Source organism: Dipodomys ordii, unplaced genomic scaffold (genome assembly GCF_000151885.1).
Source record: "Dipodomys ordii isolate 6190 unplaced genomic scaffold, Dord_2.0 Scaffold43, whole genome shotgun sequence".
Classification (NCBI taxonomy): Eukaryota; Metazoa; Chordata; class Mammalia; order Rodentia; family Heteromyidae; genus Dipodomys; species Dipodomys ordii.
In genome coordinates this window covers 13,443,378-13,463,929 of record NW_012267259.1, presented here as the reverse complement: position 1 = coordinate 13,463,929, position 20,552 = coordinate 13,443,378, and the positions used below count along the sequence as shown (strand labels likewise).

General features: G+C 36.9%; 1 protein-coding gene across 1 annotated transcript in view; it reads right to left on the bottom strand.

Annotated features, from left to right (window-relative positions):
* Cdh7 (cadherin 7, type 2) overlaps positions 1–20,552 on the bottom strand; it is a 105,136-nt gene that overhangs the window by 40,486 nt on the left and 44,098 nt on the right. The window contains exons 3-6 of the mRNA XM_013018904.1: positions 13,590–13,884; positions 11,468–11,587; positions 3,418–3,585; positions 412–599 (exon numbers count right to left, since the gene is read on the bottom strand). Of these exons, the coding sequence (XP_012874358.1) occupies positions 412–599; positions 3,418–3,585; positions 11,468–11,587; positions 13,590–13,884 (771 nt within the window). The remainder of the gene's footprint in view (positions 1–411; positions 600–3,417; positions 3,586–11,467; positions 11,588–13,589; positions 13,885–20,552) is intronic.

The following is a 20,552-nucleotide window of genomic DNA, read 5'->3' as shown; positions in this document are numbered from 1 at the left end:
TCTATTTTTGCTGATATTCTGTCCATCAATACATGTTTGCGTCTACTTTACATGAAATGTCTTCAAGTTGAACACAGGTCTTCATTAGTCGACTGGCCAAGAAACAAAACATGTCTCTGTTCAAGTACATCTTTCAAATAGTGTACTTGAGAGTGTCTAATTGTTTTGGTGCTGCAGAAAAGGATATAGGTCTATTCAGACAGTAAAACTGATGAAAATTATTACAAATGTCACTGAAGTTTCCCAATGACTGAGACCTAAAAATAAATTATTATTTTAAAGTTAAAATGCCAATGATTCCCTTTGACCATTCCGTTTGTCTCTCACATTTTCCCTCAACCAACAGCGGTGTCCTCTGTGGTGCCGTCCTTATAGAAATGAAAATAAAAACAAGGACGCAGCAAATATTACCTTCTGTATGGTAATGATTCCTTCCTGCGTGTCTTTGTCGACAGATATTTTGAAAATCCCCAAGCCATCGCCTTCTACAATTTTGTATTCCATTTCTGCATTAGTTCCTATATCTGCGTCGGCAGCTTTGATTCTGGCCACAACTGAGGCCGCGGGCAAGGATTCTGGGACATTGTACTGGTAAGACCCTGTGAAGTTCAAAATAAGACATGAACAGCACCATATACCAAGCCAACCACCATGCTTAATTTTTTGGAGTTTTTAAGACAGCATTTTTGTCTGGTTTATTTATTTATTTTCATTTTTCAATAAGTAAGGGCTAAGAGAGACAAAATTCACAAAACATCAAGAGATTGGTTATAAGAAATAACCTGAAGAAAAAGAAGACAAGAGGCTCTAGTTCTCTACTGCTAGTGGCAATAAATGTACTGTCATTTATGATAAAAATAAATAAATTCAACATAATTAAAATGTCTAAAATGTATATAATGGACACTCTATAAATATTAACAAAAATATAGATTTGGTCTCAGTTGGCCAAGAACAAGCCTAAATATCTCTGACAAGTTAATGCTGTTAATTTAGCTCAGGGCTTCGTGTTCTTGCTTGGCTGGCATCAAAACTACTGTGGGTCTCAATCTCTAGAGTAGCCAGGACTCTTGCTATGAGCCATACCACCCTTCTTACTGAGTATCTTTCGTTAAGAATTTTTCAGTAAACTAGGCAAGGAAGTATGAGTGGCCAAATTCATCTTTTTTTTCTTTTTTTTACTTTATAAATTTACCAAGGAGCAAAATTATCTAGTTGAGATTTTTAAAGAGCTGATTTGAGGCACAATAGTACAAGAACACAGGAGATTTTTTTTAAGCAGGAATAAAGAAAATGAGCAGACAACTTTCAAAATTCATTTGTTTATATCTTTTTTAAAATAATTCCTTTCACCATACTGTAACTAAAAATTTTTTTAAATAAAAAAAACACAAAATAGCATTTAAGAGTAAGATGAAGAGGGGAACACAACCTGCCACAGAACAAGGCCCCTCTTCACTATTTTGTGTTTGTGATCATTTCCTTTCAGGCCTCCTGGGCCTTTTCTCCATTTCCTGTTAGCAAATCTGTTAAAGGGTGGTGCACTGGTGCTTTTGAACGGATTTTTTTGACAGGGGGTAGGCAGTGTTCTTCTGGCTGAAGAATCACTTATAGTTTTAGGCTCAGACTTGTTTGTGCTTCCTAAAAATTGTGAATACTTCCTGTGTTTTTAAAAAGTGATTGCGGTAGATGGTTATTATTTCCACACATAAGGGAACGTCCTTTGTCCAACTTGAAACTTTCAAAGTTAGAATGGTAATTAAATTGTGGAGAAAATCCAAAGAAAAAGGGGAACAAACGTCAATGGAATACCCTTGGCTCCCTTCCCTTTAGTGCACAGGGAGTGTCTAATAAGCTAGAAATGCTGTGTATGTCCCAGAAAAGCAGGACAACTGAAGCCACAAGAACTGTAAGGACCAATTCTTGTCATCTGGGGTTTAAAGAAGCATCAAGCAGTTAATGTTATTATAAGCCCAAGATAATTATATTATTACTCTTACAAAAACTTCTACTTCATTATGACAGGCCATCATGAACTCGCTGAAGATTAGCAGTTTGCTTTCTATAAAGATAATCTTGCAATAAATGTTAACAAAATTATTGTTATTATAAAGGTGATATACAGAGGGGTTACACTTAGATGAGTCAGGTAAAGAGTACCTTTCTTTTGGAAAATGTCACCTCTTCCCTTGATCTCTCCCAGTTTTCCCTTCCCATCCCACACACAAGTTGTAAAGTTCATTTTCAACATAGGATCCAGTGAGTACCATTGTAGCATTTGTTCACCCTTTGACCCTTCATTTCTGTGCCTCCACTTATAATACCAAAGACACATACATGAACAAACAGAGCAAAAAGGCAAGAAAACAAAAACAATAAACAACAAATTAAAAAAACCCTCTTGATTTCATTTCCTGGAGTTCATTTCAATAAATATTATTTTGGATGGATAGATGCACAAAGGCTTTGTGCCTTTCCTTTTGAGATATGTTGACCAGGGGCACTCTTATTTTTGTTGCATAATAATATAAATAATGAAAAATAGGAGAAAAGTAAAAGGAAATATCTAAGGAAAGACTATTTGAAGGAAGAGGTGGATTTCATGGTTGTTCACACAGCTTCCTTGTTTGGCATGTATTATTATAGAAAGTTTAGTTCCCCACTTTTATTAGACAAGAATTTGAGAACCAGTGGCATGAGAAAATGATTTTTTTCTCACTGTAACAAAAAGTTAAAGAACCATGCCAAAAACAATATATAGGGCAACTGAAAAAAAATCATGATGAAATGTCCTAAACAAGACACTCTACATAGAATTGGGAGTGTTTTGACTTTTGCTTCAGTAAATCAAAACCTACTTCAGTCGAGATAGAATTGAGGTGGAGGCAATGTGTTGTACTGTTGTTTTCAATTGATTTCTTTTGAAACATTTCATTTGAAACAGAATGTGCCATAGGGACAAACTAATAATAATATATGAAATGTATATCTATGAAAATACTAAAGGGAATCTACATTCTACAGATTATATGTGTCAACAATTACTTGATCCAATGAAGTATAAGTTTGATTTAGTCTTTAAGGACAAGGCAGTATTCTGAGGGTGAAGAATTGTTCCAGTAATTACCATCATCTTCCTAACACACCAAACACAAATAAGTCTGTGATGCAAAAAGACACATCAATAAATACCATGAATATTTGCCTGTGTTCAATATATGATTAAAGAAAAAAATAATCATCTTCCTTTGGAGACATTTGGCTTCGTGTATATTGGTAACCTGATGATTGCCCTCAGGCAATGCAATTGTGGGAGAATGCAGTAAGAAAATTCTCTGCTTAGCAACTATTTTTAAAAATACTCTAGAATGTTTCCTGAGGCATGCAAAGAGAGTTCTTGAAGCAAAGGACACTTACTTCGTGGGAAGCGGGGTGGGTTGTCGTTGACGTCAGTTAGTGTCACAGTGACCGAGGTGGTTCCTGACAGCCCGCCATTTTGGCCAACCATATCCTTTGCCTGAATGACAAGCAAATACTGGTCTTTAGCCTCTCTATCCATGTTTGGGAGGGCAGTCTTGATGACTCCTGTAAGATTTCAAATCCCAGTAAAATGCATCATGAATCACTGCGTTGACACTAACAATGAACACTGATACAAGTGGCTGCCTTTTCTCGTTTGGTTTCTTTATGTCTAACCATTTTGATGAACAGGTAAAAATCAACCATATATGGTCATGACACACAGCATTGAAGGACAGAGAACATGCACCCTTCTTCAGACTGAAAGCAACAAAATGATCTTTCATTTTACTGACTTCATTTTCCTGCCTATCCGTGGATTGTAATTGATCATTGCAATGTTACAGGGAAAACTGCAAAAGTTATATATGCACAAAGTTCAGTTGATTAGTGTCTACAACACAAGTATTCTTGTCTTAATATTAATATTCTTGTCTTACTGTTCTATGAATTTTCATATTCCTCCTTTAGTGTTTCCAATCCTAGTTTGCTCCACCACAATGCTTGGGTTTATGAATACTATCTCCAAACTTACAATGTTTATCTGAGAGTCTTACAGCTTACATGTCTGTCTTTTGCTGTTCTTTGTTTCTTTTCTGTTTTTAGAAATTATCTTTAAATAGTTGTATAAAGAAGTTGTCATTCATACGAGTAGTTTATGAATACTATGCATCTTAAACACCGTCAACGTTTGAATATTCTCAACTTTCTCTCCCACATTCCCCCTGACTTTTTAAAATTTTCTAAGAGATGAGTTGTGTTTCTTTGCTTATTTACTCTTAATGTTATCTGTGTAACTATTTTGATTAAGCATTCATAATTAAGCATTAGACCATTAAACATTGTATCTATATGGAATATTAAAAGTATGGATCTTTACCATGTCTGCTCATTGTTTCAACATTAAATCTCTAGTCATCTTTTATTTTTCTTCCTTATATCAATATATACCAACCAAGTATGATTTTTTTTCAAATTGACTCTGTTCATAAGAGGTCTAAGACACCCCAAGTGAACAGAAGGGAAGAAAACCTCATAGTGTTTTCTAATAGGGTAATTAAGCAAAGAGAGCATAATTCTGTTTCTTGGTTATCACATTTCTAACTACATGTGTAAAAAGGAATTTAATAAGTAATACTTCTCCAAAATTAAAAATCATCACAAAGTTTGCAAGTGATTTCACGGGGCAAAGATAATTTTCAAGTCCTACAACTATTGAACACATTCCAAATGGAATAACTGGGGAAAATTGAATTTAGATTAAGAAATTTCAGTAAGATTAGCATTCTAGCTTTGTGCTGGTGGTTTACGCCTGTGATCCTAGTTCTTCAGGAGGCTAAGATTGGAGGATTCTAGTTCAATGTCAGCCTAGGCAGGAAAATACATGAAATTCACATCTACAAACAATCACGAAAAAGTTGGGAATAAAGCTGTGACTTATGTGTTAGAGAACTAACCCCAGCTCAAAAAGTGTGGTTGTAGGGCTGGGAGGGAAGGAAGGGTAGGGGAAAAACAAAGGAGGAGGCAACAATGCTGGATAAGAAATGAACTCATTACCTTGCCCATATAACTGTAAACCCTCTGTACAGTATTTTCACAATGAAAAAGTTATATATACAAAAACACAGTGCCGAGGCCCTAAATTCAAACCCCAAGACCCTCACAAAAAAGAAAGAAAATAAAGAGAGACAGAGACAGAAACAGAGAGAGACAAAAAGGGAGGGAGGGATGGAGGGAGGGGGGAGGGAGAGAGGAAGGAAGGAAGGAAGGAAGGAAGGAAGGAAGGAAGGAAGGAAGGAAGGAAGGAAGGATTAGATTAGGAGATTAGCAATCTGTGGATGGTACTATTTTTACATTTAAATGTAAATCATAAATATTGGGGAAGACTTCTGAGACATCACAATTTATTCTCATTTATTAGATAGATCTATAGTCACAGGGGCACATGTAATCCCAGAATGCAGTGTGGACGTAATGCCTCTGAACTGGTAAGGCCAATGTCATGTAACTGAAACTCTACACTTTACGAGATTCTCATGAAATATAAATTACTACTTTCATAATAAGATAAACATGTGTATTAGGTTTTGTTTGGTTTTGTTTTATGCTGGTCATGGGGCATGGACTCTGGGTGTGGGCACTGTCCCTGAGCTCTTCATCTCAAGACTAACACTCTACCACTTGAGCCACAGAGCAACTTTTGGGTTTTTTTGCTTATGTGGTGCTAAGGAATCGAACCCAGGACCTCATGCATGCAAGGCAAGCACTCTACCACTGAGCCACCTTCCTAGCCCAGTGTATTAGATTTTTAGAGAAGATATTGTTTCAAATCTTAGGATTTCTGAGTATTTTCTAATTGCAGGTGAAAGTAGTACTCAGAAGAGCTTTTGTATAGATGTATTTTATTTATCCTATCAGTCAGAACTTTCGATTTATGGCTACAAAAAATATTGTTATGAGTGCTGCTCTTGTTCAAAAATTGTACGCTTTTTAGTCTAGGAAAACAACCTGACAATTCTTGAATGTTTCAGCAAGTGCTGATTTTTTTTTTCTTGTGCTTATCCTGAGGCTTGAATTCAGAGCCTGAGCGCTATCTTTCAGTGTTTTGTTGTTGTTGTTTCTGTTGCTGTCGTTGTTTTTTCCTAAAGGCTCCCATTTTACCACTTAAGACACAGCTTCACTTCCAGCTTTTTGATGGTTAATTGGAAATAGGAGTCCCACAAATGTACTTGTCCTTCCTGTTTTTGGACTTTGACCCTCAGACCCCAGCCTCCTAAGTAGGTAGGAGTACAGTCTTCACATCTGACAACTGTTTTCCTTTGTTTATGTGTGTGTGTGTTTCTGGTTTTTTTGTTGTTTTAGAGCATATTTGGTTGTCATGGCATCTTATTATAATTTTGAGCTATCTCCGACAGATAAGAATCATTTCTGAAATTACCACAGTGTAGGAAGCCCCTGTTGAAGCCGTGCTTCTGTGTATTCCAACTTTGATTTAACGGTCCCCGGTAATCACTGGAGCCCATCAGGAGGAGAACACTCCACTCCACCTTGAAAGTTGAACTTACTGAGATTTTGCATCCTTACAATGAAGTTAACAGTTTTGACAGTACTTTGAGCCAATTAATGTTCCACTAATGAAGAAAACAAAACAAAACAAAACAAAAAACCCTAGCTTTCTTTAGGATCTAATCAAATGCGGAAATACTTTACTTTTTAACTAGAAATAACAACTGTTACCTGCATTCACTAAGTTTCCAAACCACTAATGCTCTTTCCATTCAGCCTTTCTCTTCCAGAGGGAACAGAACGAGTTCTTTAAGACCACAGAATTAGACATGACAGACACTTGCTCCTAGCTCCTATCTACTTGATAACACATGTCAGAGGAGAGACCATGAATGAGCATCAGCTGCTTGCTGCAGTTTTTTTTTTGGGGGGGGAGCAGAGTAGCAATTGAGTTTTGACAGACACTACCAGTAGAAAATAGTCTTTGTCCAGAAGTAAAAATTTGATGAATAATCCATGCTGTTTTTTTCTTTTTTTAACTTGGGCATTCTTTCAGCTCTTTTGGTAACAATGTTAAAAATGATAGTTTATGTGAATATATGAATCTACAAATGAATATACCTGCAAAATAACTTTGCATATAGCAGACTAAATTTTTATACACAGTATTCAGTTTGTAAAAATATGCATAATTAATATTTTAAGTTACACAATGGTGCTTCCTACCAAGATGAACTTTTTCAGTTTTACATTACCTTAATATGTGGTATGTTAGCTAATTTTATGAGTATAGTGCATATTCAAGAAAGAATTGCAATGCTAAACACTGCTCTTAAGGACACACCTGCATTTTGAGAGGATTTGATCAGTCCTAATTGTCATTAGGTGACAATGCTCACTCTTGTCAATTCAGAGTCCTAAAGGCCACTCTACCCCTCTTCAATGTTTCATCAAGCATAGAAAACCCATCAACTCACTCTGGGATGAAATATACTGATAATCATGGAAATTGGGTAAGAATTTTAAAATCCTAAACCTTAAAGTACAAAGATATAATTAGAAAATAAATAGAAAGCAAGTGGAAAATGCAATAGGCACTCTAGGTGAATATACCTCTGAGACTTAAGTGACACTGAGAAAATAAATATATTAGACTTTATGAAAGAGATATTAGGTTCAATGCTTTGTGATCTATTGGGTTATATATTCAGATTTGCAGAAATAATACAGACGAGGATCAAACCACAGTCTTTTTTTCACAATTAGAGAAACTGGGGCATGATGAAATAGATCTTGAACAGGGCAGCCTTAACTTTTAAGAAAAATAAGTATTCATGAATCTTGAAAGTTACATGTCAAAGGAATACAGAAACTTGAATGAGCATAAATATTAAAGGTGTACGGGCCACTTTAAAAGAAATTTCTTTGAGAATAATAAGTTTAATACTAGAATAAAAATTATGAATTCATTTAAAATAGGCAAAAAATTAAGTATGGTACTTTTATCATTGTTATTCACTAGGCCTCTTCATCAAAAACGCAGAGCAAGCACAATATTTACGCTTCAGAGAAGGTTCCTCCTTACCTAAAAAAAGTTTTGGGAATAAAAATTTGCCAAAATGTTGGATAATCTCTTCTGAATAAGTGTGATTTTTCTCCCCTCGATTTTTAGTGCAAGAATGGTATTACTTAGTCTTCTTGGAATGGTAGCATATAATAGAAATGTATAGAATGCAGACAAGAATCTAATATATAGCCTACAAAATAAAAAAGAGGAAAGGAATGGGTAGGGGAGGGGAGGGATATGTGAAATTTTTCAAAAGGGTGACACTGATCAAGACATATTGTATTCATAAACTGTTTTATGAAGTGGCAACTCCTTTGTACAACTACTTCAGGATAATAAAAGCAATATGTGTGTGCATATGTGTGTGTGCACGCGTGTGTGTGTGTGTGTACACAGAGAAACCCAACAATGTTGAAAACCCAACAGTTGTGAATTTGGAAGTTTCTAGAGCACCAAAGGATCCCAGAGCTGTCAGAAAATAAAAAGCCTCTGAGGAAAGACCTCCTCCTGTCTTCTGGCCTTGGGTTTAGGGGCAGGGATCCTCTTTAATTTGACAAAGTCCTTCTCTAAGCTGCCATATGCCAAGACATAGAATTAGACCAGAATGTGAGTGAGACCCCTATGTGAAGAGAGTGAAATGTACATAAAATTATAATGAAGAAACTACACCTGCCACCTGGAATGCAGACACCACCTCTCTACCTTCAAGAAAGTTATCCTAAAGGAAAGTGATCTCTACAACGGATCTATTGTCCTGAGCTAGTGTGATGCTAGTAGAATTTCTTTGTTCACACTGATCCCTCACTTGTTTTAAAGTTCCACTGATTACATTATAAATCCTTGGCATTTTTTAAGGGCTCTGCTGCATATTTTGAATTCTAAATTGTTTAAGTAGCCTTGTCATTTACCAAATAGAACTATAAGTGGAATCTTATTTTCTCATAGGTTACAGAGTTTACCAACAAACCTAGCAATGACCTATCTCCCTGTAATTCTGTGGACATTAAAAAGGGTGAGAATGTTCTAGGTCTTTTTTTAATGTTTTCTACTGTCATTTTATTTCCTTGTGAGAGTACATTGTCAATGTTGGCTTTTAGGAAAGCTCTTATCTGCTTTTTTGGAAGGAGAAACTAAGGGAGGAATTAGATTTACCCTCTGGTTATTTGGTCTGTAAACAGGGCTATGGTGAAATGCGTTCTCTGAGGTTTCAACCACACTACATTCTTAGTTAAACAAACTTTTCTACAAATGTACCTTACAATGACTGATTCAACCTATTTTTTTACTACTATTTATTTAGCATATTGTCAACATTTTTCCCTGCAAAATCTTGCTTTCATCTTTAAAACCTCTAGAGTTTGGAGATGTGGAAAGTAATGATATTTCTCCATAGATACAAATCTTGCAGTCACCCGGTAAAGAGGACTAAATTAAACTTGATTTTCAGCTCCCTGTGCCCCGGAGGGCCTAAAATTCCACTTTTGTCTGAAAAAATACAATTTATTTTTTTACTTTCAGGAAGTGCATTTTCTGTATTTCGAATTAGCTGAGAGAACAAAAATGTTTATACAGTCTCTGCAAGAAAAAAACATGGAGGGAGAATTCCCAATAACTGTCATGGCTACAGTATCAACAAAACAAACTATTTAATTGTAAATGATCCTTTGGATTCCAAAATTAAAACTACATCTACTTAAGCTGACCGTGGTGGCTCATGCCTGAAATCTCAGTACTTTGGAGGCAGAGACAGCACGATTTATAGCTCAAGGCCATCTTAGTTTGAGCAAAGTTTATTTATAAACTGTCCTTAAAATGATCACAGGACAAGAGATACAGAGCTTGCCTAAAATTCAGCTTATGTATTTAACTAATAATCTGATCCAGTCATTCAAGTACAGATTTGCCTTCACAAGTTCATAGGAAAATTCCATTATCTTACTGCAAGACTAAAATCACAAACCACTCATTAGCAGCAGTAAAATATTTAACCCTTGAAATGAGTACAAGATATTTTTGGATAGGTTACATAATGCAGAATGTGTAACTTCTGAGCAAATTGTCAGAAACTTGTCAATGTCTTTCTAGTCTTAAAAAAACAGATATATAAGAAAAAGGGTGGGTGTCTAAATTAAGTCGAACAGAACAGGAGCAGATTTTCTACATTCACAGGACTTCTACATTCAAGAACTTTCATTTACTTCTCTTCCAGTGTGACTTTGCTTCTCTAGATTCTCCAGGTGCTTTCTAAGATCTTTACCTTGATGTAATATCTTCATTGCAAAGTCTGGCTTCAGTGGCTTACATCTGTAAACCTAGCTAGTCAGGAGGCTGAGATCTGAGGATTTGGGCTCAAAGGCAGTGTGGGCAGAAAATTCTGTGAGACTCTTATCTCCAAACAACTATCATAAATCCAGAAGTGGCACTGTGGCTCATTGGTACAGCTCCAGCTTTGGGAGAAAAATAAAAGCTCAGGGAAAGTACCCAAGTCCCTCGAGTCTAACACCAGTTCGAGAACCACCCTCCCCACCAAAAAAAAATCATTGCAAACTCTGAAACTCCGAACGAATGAGCTACATACTTCTGTATTTATGCAACCCAACATCTGTTGAGTTCAAAAGGCACTGGAAATATTTATCCCTGCAATGATCTGAGAACAAATTGATGTTACCTTTTTTGATAAATATAGAAAACAAACCCAAGCCATTATTCAGTTAAGATCTCAGGTACTACGAAATATTCATAATCACATATGTGTGTACTCAAAAGAAATCTGTTCTCTGATAAAGACAGAATTATATTCAGCTAGAAATGTTTTGTATTTTCAGTGAGAAAATATTAGCAGCACATACTCCAAGATATTTTCAAACACCTACCTATTCTGCACAGGAAGAACCAGAAAAGCTGAATGTGTTATCAGTAATAAAAACAATAATGTTTCACAATATGATTAAATAATGTGTAAACAGTTTCAGGTTAAAAGCAAAAGCAAACCAAATGAACCACATGATATGCATATTCTACTCAGGTTTTTAGCTAATAAACATTTCTTTCAAACTGATTAAAACATAATTGTTTTCTTTTACTAGATCAACATCATCGTTTTGGTGAGCTTTTTTTCTGAAAATAACAAACCCATCATCTTATAAATTGAACTGACATTCTATTCTATCCTGTAGTAGAGAGACTTCTGCCAGTGTTTAAATTTTTACCTCCTATAATTCTGTATATGAATACACTAAAAATAAACAAAAACTGAAAGAAGTCGACATGATCAGAGACACATACTAAAGATAATACGGTATCTGTTGTCAACTGATTCTATTTCTAAGCCAAAGTATGAGACAAGTATAAGGGGCATCCTCCTTTGCACATTACCTGTCTTTGGCTCCACTGAGAAGTAGGGCTGGCCCTGGAGAATGCTGTAGACCACTCGGGCACTGTTGCCATAGGTTGGGTCATCTGCATCTGTGGCTGTCACCTGGACCACTGAAGTCCCTAGACAACAATCCACAGCTTTGTCAATGAACGCCTTCCAAATCCAGTAATTCAGAACTGCCAAACTACAGCCAATGCTACATTTGGGCTATATTCTAAATTAATTTTATCTTCATTCCATATATCTGAAATGTGGTTCTTGATGTTCTTTGTTTTTGTTTTTTACTTAAGATGACTTCAAAGAAATAAACAATACTAGAGCACTTGACATAGGGGGTAATATAAATATTCCACTCACCACGATTTATTAATGCTTATATTATGGGGGACAAAATTAATACTTAAAGGAGCTGAAATGGAAGCAGTGCTGTGGCTCAAGTGGTACACCCCTAGCTGTGAGCTGAAGAGCTGGGGGCAGCACTCAGACCCAGAGTTCAAGCACCATGACCGACCAAAAGAAAAAAGGAACTGAAATTCTAGGAATAGGCGTCTGTCACCAATGTCAGGTAACAGATTTTCATTGCTCTCCTGAAGGAACCTGCCATGTTAAAATAGCAGGCTGAACACAAAAGTCGTTCAGAAAACCATCTTTTTGTAGTTTAAACAGAATCAGACAGAAACTGGTATTTCATTCATCGAGCAAAGAATTTTAGCAGGATAAAAAAGGCTCTCCATCTCCTTAGTCATTATTTTACTTAAAACTATGAACCATACCTTCCCAAAGGAGAAAAATACGACAAACTAAAAGGGGAATACCTAGTGGTTTTCCTGTATTGTATGTTACATATTTCTGCTCATTGAATATGGACAGCATTAACTCAGATCTACTATTTTTACTTCCATTTTGAGTGGAAATCTATTAAGTATCAAATAATATTTGTTTAGATTATATATTTATACACATATAATTATATGAATACAGTACTCACTGTCTGATGGCAAAAAACACATTCATTCATGGATTCTTTAAAGGCTTAATCTAAATATAATATATAATATAATATATTTCTAAATATATTAACTACTTCATGCACGTTTGTATGTATATGTGTGACACACAAATTCTCACCCATTTAAAGACATATATCTTAGAATTCTACTCTTCATGTAGAAAATGTTATTGGACAATTGAACAAATGAAACCACCTTTATTTTAAACAAATTAAATCATATTGGCTAGAATTCCTATGTGCTATGAGAAATTTTCTCTTCATATTTTAAGTAAACTTTGTTCCATCAATACAGTGAAACAAAACAAATATACAAATTAATTAGCTTCCATTCTTATCTCTTCTGTTGTTTTATAAAACATCACTTTTAAAGTACATATTGGCTGTAAACCACTCTAACAGTACCTGAAAATCTACATTTTAAACATAAGACTTTATATTGTATGGGATAAAGTATACATGAAAAGCACATTACTTGCTATTTTTTCTAGTATTTTTCTAGTATTTTTTTCTACTCAAAAAAGCTTTGAGTAAAACAGCCTTCTTTATTCTCTTACATATTCCAAATCGAGTATGGGTTTGCCATTATTATACACAATTCACTATTGGATTTTCACTTGGGAAAAAAATAACAGAAGGATAACACATGTACGCTGGATATTTGTGAGCTGAGACACCGGTAAGCAAATAGCCTGACAAGCCATTGTCCGCCTGTGTGTGCTTTGGAGAGGGTGGGAAACAAAGTTGAGTAAATCCTTATCCTGATGTCCAAAGCTGAAGGAGAGACCATCACCAGGCTGTGTCTACCAGGACTGGGCGTTATATCTTAGGCGTCATTATAACAATATGTCTAAGGAGAAAACAAACATTACATAGAAAACAGAACTCACACTTAACTTCTTAAAGTCCTTAAACCTGGACACCAGATTTCCTGATGTACCATGTCAATAGAGTAACGTATTGAGTGTGAGTTCAGGCGACCATCATGCTGCCATGGCTTTGTTCTTGCTCACTGCCCTCATGACAGCCCTGGGCTCCTGTGACTTTTCTCAGGATCACTGGCCATCTACCAACCATCTAAGATTAGCTACCGCAGCACACTTTTGACTTACCCACAGGAGACATCTCCGGAACTCCCGCAGTGTAGGGACCATCCAAAAACTTGGGTTCATTGTCGTTGATATCTTGAATTTTGATGACAAACTCAGACTCGGGCTCCACGGGTTTGTTGGTGAGCCTGTCCAGTGCCTGCGCCCGCAGTGTGTAGTAGGCCTGCTCCTCGCGGTCCAGCCTCTTGGTAGCATGGATGTCACCCGTGTTCTCATCAATAATGAACACCGAGCCGGCCCCTTCTCCTGACAAGATGTATTTGATGGAACCATCTCCTTTATCCACATCAGAGTGCAGCTGGTGAGAAATGTAGGCAGAAGAGACCAACTTACAAGAGGGTCGGCTATGTGTCCATGTGTAAAATAACTCTTAGGTCAGGCAACCGGATGAGAAAGGCTATTACAATGTGTCATCATGCCCTGGAGGACAAATGATTCCATTGCTTCTGGTAAACCGCCTTATTCCCAGAGGAATTTTATGTTCTCCCCAAAGTTAGAAAATTGGTGTTGTGGCTTTTGATTTGTTCTACTATTGCCAGATTCAGCCATCTACTTTGAACTAAGCCAATGTCCCGTAAACATGCATAACTACTTAATTTTTATTCCATTCTATGGGTTTTTTTTTTAACAGACCATTTGCAAATCGTGTTTTCTTGTAATTCTTGATTTACCATTAATTATCCACCTTCTTGTTTGTTTGTTTATTTTGAGCTATTACTTGGGCTTGAACTCAGACATCGGGCTGTATCCCCAGCTTTCCCCCTCAATTCTGACACTTCAACTTCGGAGCCTTTTGCTTTTGGCCTTTTGTTGTCATGCCTGGGCTGTCTTTGGATGGTGAAGCTCAGATCTCAGCCTCTGGAGTCGTTAGGGTTATAGGTACGAGGCCCCAGGGCCCAGCAATTCTCACCTTCTTGAAGTCCCTTGCATCCTTCTGCCCCTACAAACCCACTTACACTCCTATGGTTAACCAAAGTGGATGGATGTCCACTCTTTAATCCTGTCTCTTCCGTTCTGTTCTGTATTTTAAATTTTGAGGCTAAAAAGATGAGACAACACTGCTGTCAAAAGTAGGAATTTCAAATCAGTATGAGCATGGGACTTCAACTAAACCCTTTCTTGAAATACCAAGAATCGCATTAGATTTGCATGATTAACCTGGCCTCCACAGCGGGGCGGGCACCTGCAGATTTGCATTTCCTATGTGGAACTCTCCCTGCTGCATGTCAGAACATTATGTTCAACAGAGGAGCCATGGGGAACTCAGAAATAATTACACATTTTCCTGAACTACATAACCCAGGAAACATGCTAGTCAATCCATCATTTCCAACAATCTTTCATCCTCTATAAATGCCATCCTTCTGGACTTTGGTTAAGGTGAATGTAAAAACTCATTTTACCAAATTGCCAGGCTTTTCACTGCCCTACAGAGGTATATTTGCTTTTTCAAAAGACAAGGTACTGAAAGTATTAAAAAGAGAAAACCCCTATGAAAGACTATGCACAGAACGTCCTCATCTTTTTCTGTAGGCCCTGGAGGGTATAGAATTTTGCCCATGGGTCTGTGTAAGAGATTCGCCCTGTGCACTAACAGAGCTTTGTATTCAGGCACACCTTGTGAGTGACTTCAGCATACCATAATGCAGTGGATCACTGGTGGCTTGCGCCTACCGCGCACATGAAGGTGAACGTGGAGTCGGCAACATGGTCTTTGTCCTTATTTTCTCGACTCACTCTCAGGCTTACAAACACATGTATGTCTCTTCATTTAGGAATTTAGAATTTGTGAATATTAGGGGTTGAATTATGGAGAAATTCCTGATTTATTTAATGTTTGCTCTATCTCACTTAATTTTCAGGTGCATTCATGAATCCTATCAGTAGATGAAAAAAATGGGGTAGAGGAAGTACTAAGTGTTCTGCCTGAATCACTCCATGACTGGCTCTTCAGCAGCACCAAGGTTTGAAGACTTGTCCTACTGGGGTGCAACTCCTATGCACACATCCACACGCCCTGCAGTGAGATCCTGCTGCTGTGGTAGAAGCCACTGGCTTGTGTGAGCAAAGACTTTAAGAGTCACTGCAAAGGTGGACAGCGGAAGGATGCTGGGAACCAACCTCCACATTCTCACACCCCACAGCTAGCTCAGTGCTTCTTCGTGCTATCTATCAATGTTCTCTAGAACATTCCAGAACAGTCTTTCCTTGCCACTACCTCATAAAAAGCTGCACCATGTCCAGCATCATAAATCAAAACACTTGATTCAAGAGACAAATGTAGATAATAGACATCAATCAGCTGTTTTTAAGCAACCACTCACTGACCCTCAACTCTGTTTTCAATACCACTCTTCCACTGCTGCCTTCATCTCTGTCTTGATAGAGCAGCTTCTGTGCCAAGGAGGCCACAGACCCGGATGACAAGTGTAAAACTGCAGGGGGTCATGCAGATGACCATTGGGATGGTTGGGAAGCATGGGATGTGGGGTCATGCAGATGACCATTGGGATGGTTGGGAAGCATGGGGTGTGGGGTCATGCAGATGACCATTGGGATGGTGGGGAAGCATGGGATGTGGGGTCATGCAGAGCATGGGATGTGGGGTTATGCAGATGACCATTGGGATGGTTGGGAAGCATGGGATGTTGGGTCATGCAGATAACCTTTGGGATGGTTGGGAAGCATGGGGTGTGGTTTTAATCACAGCTTCTCTCTATTTCAAACACATGCAGGAGTCAGAAATGTAGATCCCAGACTTAAGATGCATTTAACTAATCTCATCCACTGATTTCTGTTTTGGTAGTGTTGTGGTACAAAGTCCTTGTGGTATGGATGTAAAAAATGCTGTACACTTCTTTTCAGTATAAAGTACATATCAAGCCATGACTGAACTCCTGATCTCTGATACTTTATTTTCTGATATATTCTGTTGTGGTGGTATTAGAGGTTTTTATTTTTTTCCATTATTGACAGTTTAAGAGATTAAAGAAACAATCATGCTATTTGATTCTCCATTCAGAGGAATTTATTCTACTACTTGCCTTCTTTGAATACACACATACATATACACATACGCATACATACATATGTATGTGTATATACATACATACTTTATAATACTCTTTCAAGATTCTTGCAGTTTGCAATCTGTCCTATCACTGACAGTTTTTTTTTCTTCCACCTGGTACCATCAATAGTCTGGCAATCACTGCCAAAAATTCACAAGCAGAAAATTACTTGGAACCTAAACTCTGTGTCCTTGCAAGGTTATTGTAAGCATCTGTGGCTAAAAGCAATAACCATCTTTAGGGTGGTAAGATGGATTGAGAATTATCAGACACTTTCAGAAGTTCAAAATCTGGGACTATGTGAGTTATACTTATCTTTGTTGGTGTAGGAAATCCATACTGCTAATGAAAAAACTGCTGTTTCCCTGTTGAAAATGAATCCTCTGAAGAACAAAAGTGCTGCAATTTAGAAATAGCTAATGACGTTCTTCATTTCACATGTCTGTGTAGCTACACACACACACACACACAGAGCTTTGTAAATACCTAGATGTTATAAACAGAATTGTTTGTCCCCAAAATGGAAACCCAAGCACAGGAAAACTACCTTTATGCTCCTGCAATAGTGATAAAGGAATAAACAAATAACACAAATCAAATACAAACTTCCTGTACTCTATTTAAGGAAGAATGGAACTTTCAATGATATGTCTTATAAATATGTTAGAAACAATAGCAAGAAAGAAAATCCATTTGAGTCCTTATCTTGGGGTTCATTTCACCTAACATCAGCTTATTTGACCTTTTCTGTTTGTCTCAGACATATACTAGTTATTGAAAATAAGGGAAACCATGGGACCTATGTTTCTTTGGGCTTGGCTTACTTCACTTAATATAATTTTTTCCAAGTCTTTCCATTTCCTAACAAATGGGCCAATGTCATTCCTTCTGATGGAAGCATAGAATTCCATTGTGTATATATACCACATTTTCTTGATCCATTCATCTACTGAGGGGCATCTGGGTTGGTTCCATATCTTAGCTATGGTAAATAATGCGGCAACAAACATAGTTGTGCTGGTAGCTTTAGTGTGGTCTTGTTTGTGATCATTTGGGTAAATGCCCACAAGTGGGATTGCTGGGTCATCAGAGAGCTCTATGTGGAGTCTTTTGAGGAACCTCCATACTACTTTCCAAAGTGGTTGAATAAGTTTACACTGCTACCAAAAATGCAGTAAGGTTCCCTTCTGTCCACATCCCCTCCAGCATCTGTTGTTATTAGAATTCTTGATTATAGCCATTCTAACTGGGGTGAGGTAGTATCTCAATGTTGTTTTGATTTGCATTTCTTTTATGGCTAGAAAGGTTGAGCATTTCTTCATGTGTCGGCCATCCTTCTTTTCTCTTCAGAGAAGTTTCTCTGTAAGTCTTTAGCCCACTTATTTATTGGGCAGTTGTTTCTTTGAGGATTTGTTGTTGGGGGGATTTAATTTTTTGAGATCCAGGTATATTTCAGATATTTATAAGATATTTCTTTGTTGCTTTGCATGTCCCTCCCCCACAGTATAATCCCTGTTTTCACTGTATTTGATGTTGGTATAATTTGTGGAGGGGAAGGGAAAAAACAAAGAGGGATACAGGTGGACCCATGCAACAATGAGATGTACAAGACATTATGTCGAAAACGAACTTTACAACTTTGGGGCAGGGCAAGGGGGTTGTTGGAAAGGGATAGTAAGGGGAAACAAAGGAAGAGGCAACAATGCTTGATAAGAAATATACTCATTATCTTGCCCATGTAATTGTAACCTCTCTGTATGGTATTTTCACAATAAAAAATGGGCAAAAAAAAGATGATATGTCTATTTCACATCCAAACATCCTTTTAAAGTGTGATCCTGAGAATAGTCTAAATATTAATTCAAAACCCCTGACAATTCATTAATCATGACATAAAATTCACTTTCATCAGTTGACTTTCAAAGCCTGTGTTATGTATCCGAAGTAAATATCTGCATTATATTAAAGTATTTTCCCCAAATATGCACAATATTTGATACAGAATTCTTAGTTGAATCTCCTTACTCATAAGGTAGAAAAATCATTAGAGAGGGACACACAGTATTCTGTAAACTCAGAAAGCCATGCTTTTGGTTGTTTTGTTTTGTTTCTCTTTTTTGTTTGGTCATGGTGCTTGAACTCGGGGCCTGGTCCCTGAGCTTTTCTGCTTAAGTTTAGCTCTCTACCACTAGGAGCCGTAGCCTCATTTCTAGTTTTCTGGTGGTTAATTAGAGATAAGAATCTCACAGATTTTCCTGCCTAGCCTGGCTTTGAACCACAAATCCTCAGATCTCCACTTCATGAGTAGACAAGATTACATTTGTGAGCTACTGGCACCCAAACAGAAAGTCATTATTTTATCACTCTGTCTTAGAAGTAGGATGAATATCAAAGTGACTTTGATTTTGCAAACTACACAAAAGCCAACAAAACTCCATCTTCAATTAAACAGCAAAATGCCAATTTGGATGCGTGGGTCAAGTGGTTGAGCACTTTCCAATAGAAAGCAACCAAGCAAAGAGGGTGGGGCTCTGAGTTCAAGCATAAAAACCAATGGAACAAATGCACAACAATTAATTAAAACCAAAGGAAAGAATATATTCCTTGGAGTGCAAATCAATATCCAACTCAGCTATCTGTATACTTACATTTATTCCAATTTTACCCACAATAGCCAAAGCTTGGAATTGGACACGGTACCCAACAACTGATGAGCAGATAAAGAAAATATTCCCCTACAAACAGTCACATGCCCCCATGAAATATTACTCAGTCATTGAAAAAAATGAAATCACAGTCATGTGCAAGAAAATTAATGGAACTGGAGATCATCATGTTGATTTAATTCAAGCTCAAAAGGTTGAATGCCTCTTGCTCTTGTTCATTTGTATAAGCAGGCCCAAAATGATCGATAATGATGGCAATGATGAAGATGATGTGATGTCACCATTGTAGACAACAAAAGTGTAAAAATAAGACTGTGAGGGGGGCCCATCGTAAGGGGACTGGAAAGGAAAGGTTACTGAGGGTTAAGAGTACTCAAGTATAACAAAACTAACAAAAGACTTTTTGAAAATGTGGGGCATGGGGAAGGGAGGAAGGAGCTGCAGAGGAACAAGTGAATTGTTCACTGTACACTGTGAACACGCACAGCAATGCCCCTCTGCATTATAAAAAGAAAACAAAAATAGATGTAGTCATCTGTAAAGTGTGTTTATCAACCTGAGCGTGATTTACATACAAAAGGATAATCACAATGCACACCCTAATGTTAATTTACTTTTTATAGATTCCTGACTTTTAAAGTTTAAGAGCATATTCCATATTATTGCAAGATTTAAATCATAAATGTAGAGGGTATAATTCAGATTATTACAAGGTTAAAGTCATAAACATAGAGGGTAAACACAAATGAAACTGCTTAAATATACACGTTACATACAAAAATCTCTTTTTTCATTATGTCTTCTAATAAATATTTTCCACATGCCACTAGATAACTTGTAATTATCAAGCTGCTGAAGAAATATTGCAAAGGAAAACAAATGTCTGAGTCATTTCTTTCTGGTTGAAGTGTTCCTAATTTATAATTATCATTGTGGTCTAGGATAATGGAACACAATTTTCTTGTGAAGCATCTTTGATTAAGATGTTTGGTTTAAGAGGTTTAGGTATTAATTACTATACATAGAGTAATAAAAAGGTATAATTTAGGAAATGCATAGGTAATATTCAACTTGGTAAGCATATCTCATTTCTTTATTTAACCAACAACAAATAAAGGACAGGATAACTCAGTTTTTTATTCTCAAAATCTTTCAGCTGTGATAAACATTCAATGCGGAGTCCTCACTTATTTTTTGAGTGGAATGCCACCACCACAAGGTCAGGAAGA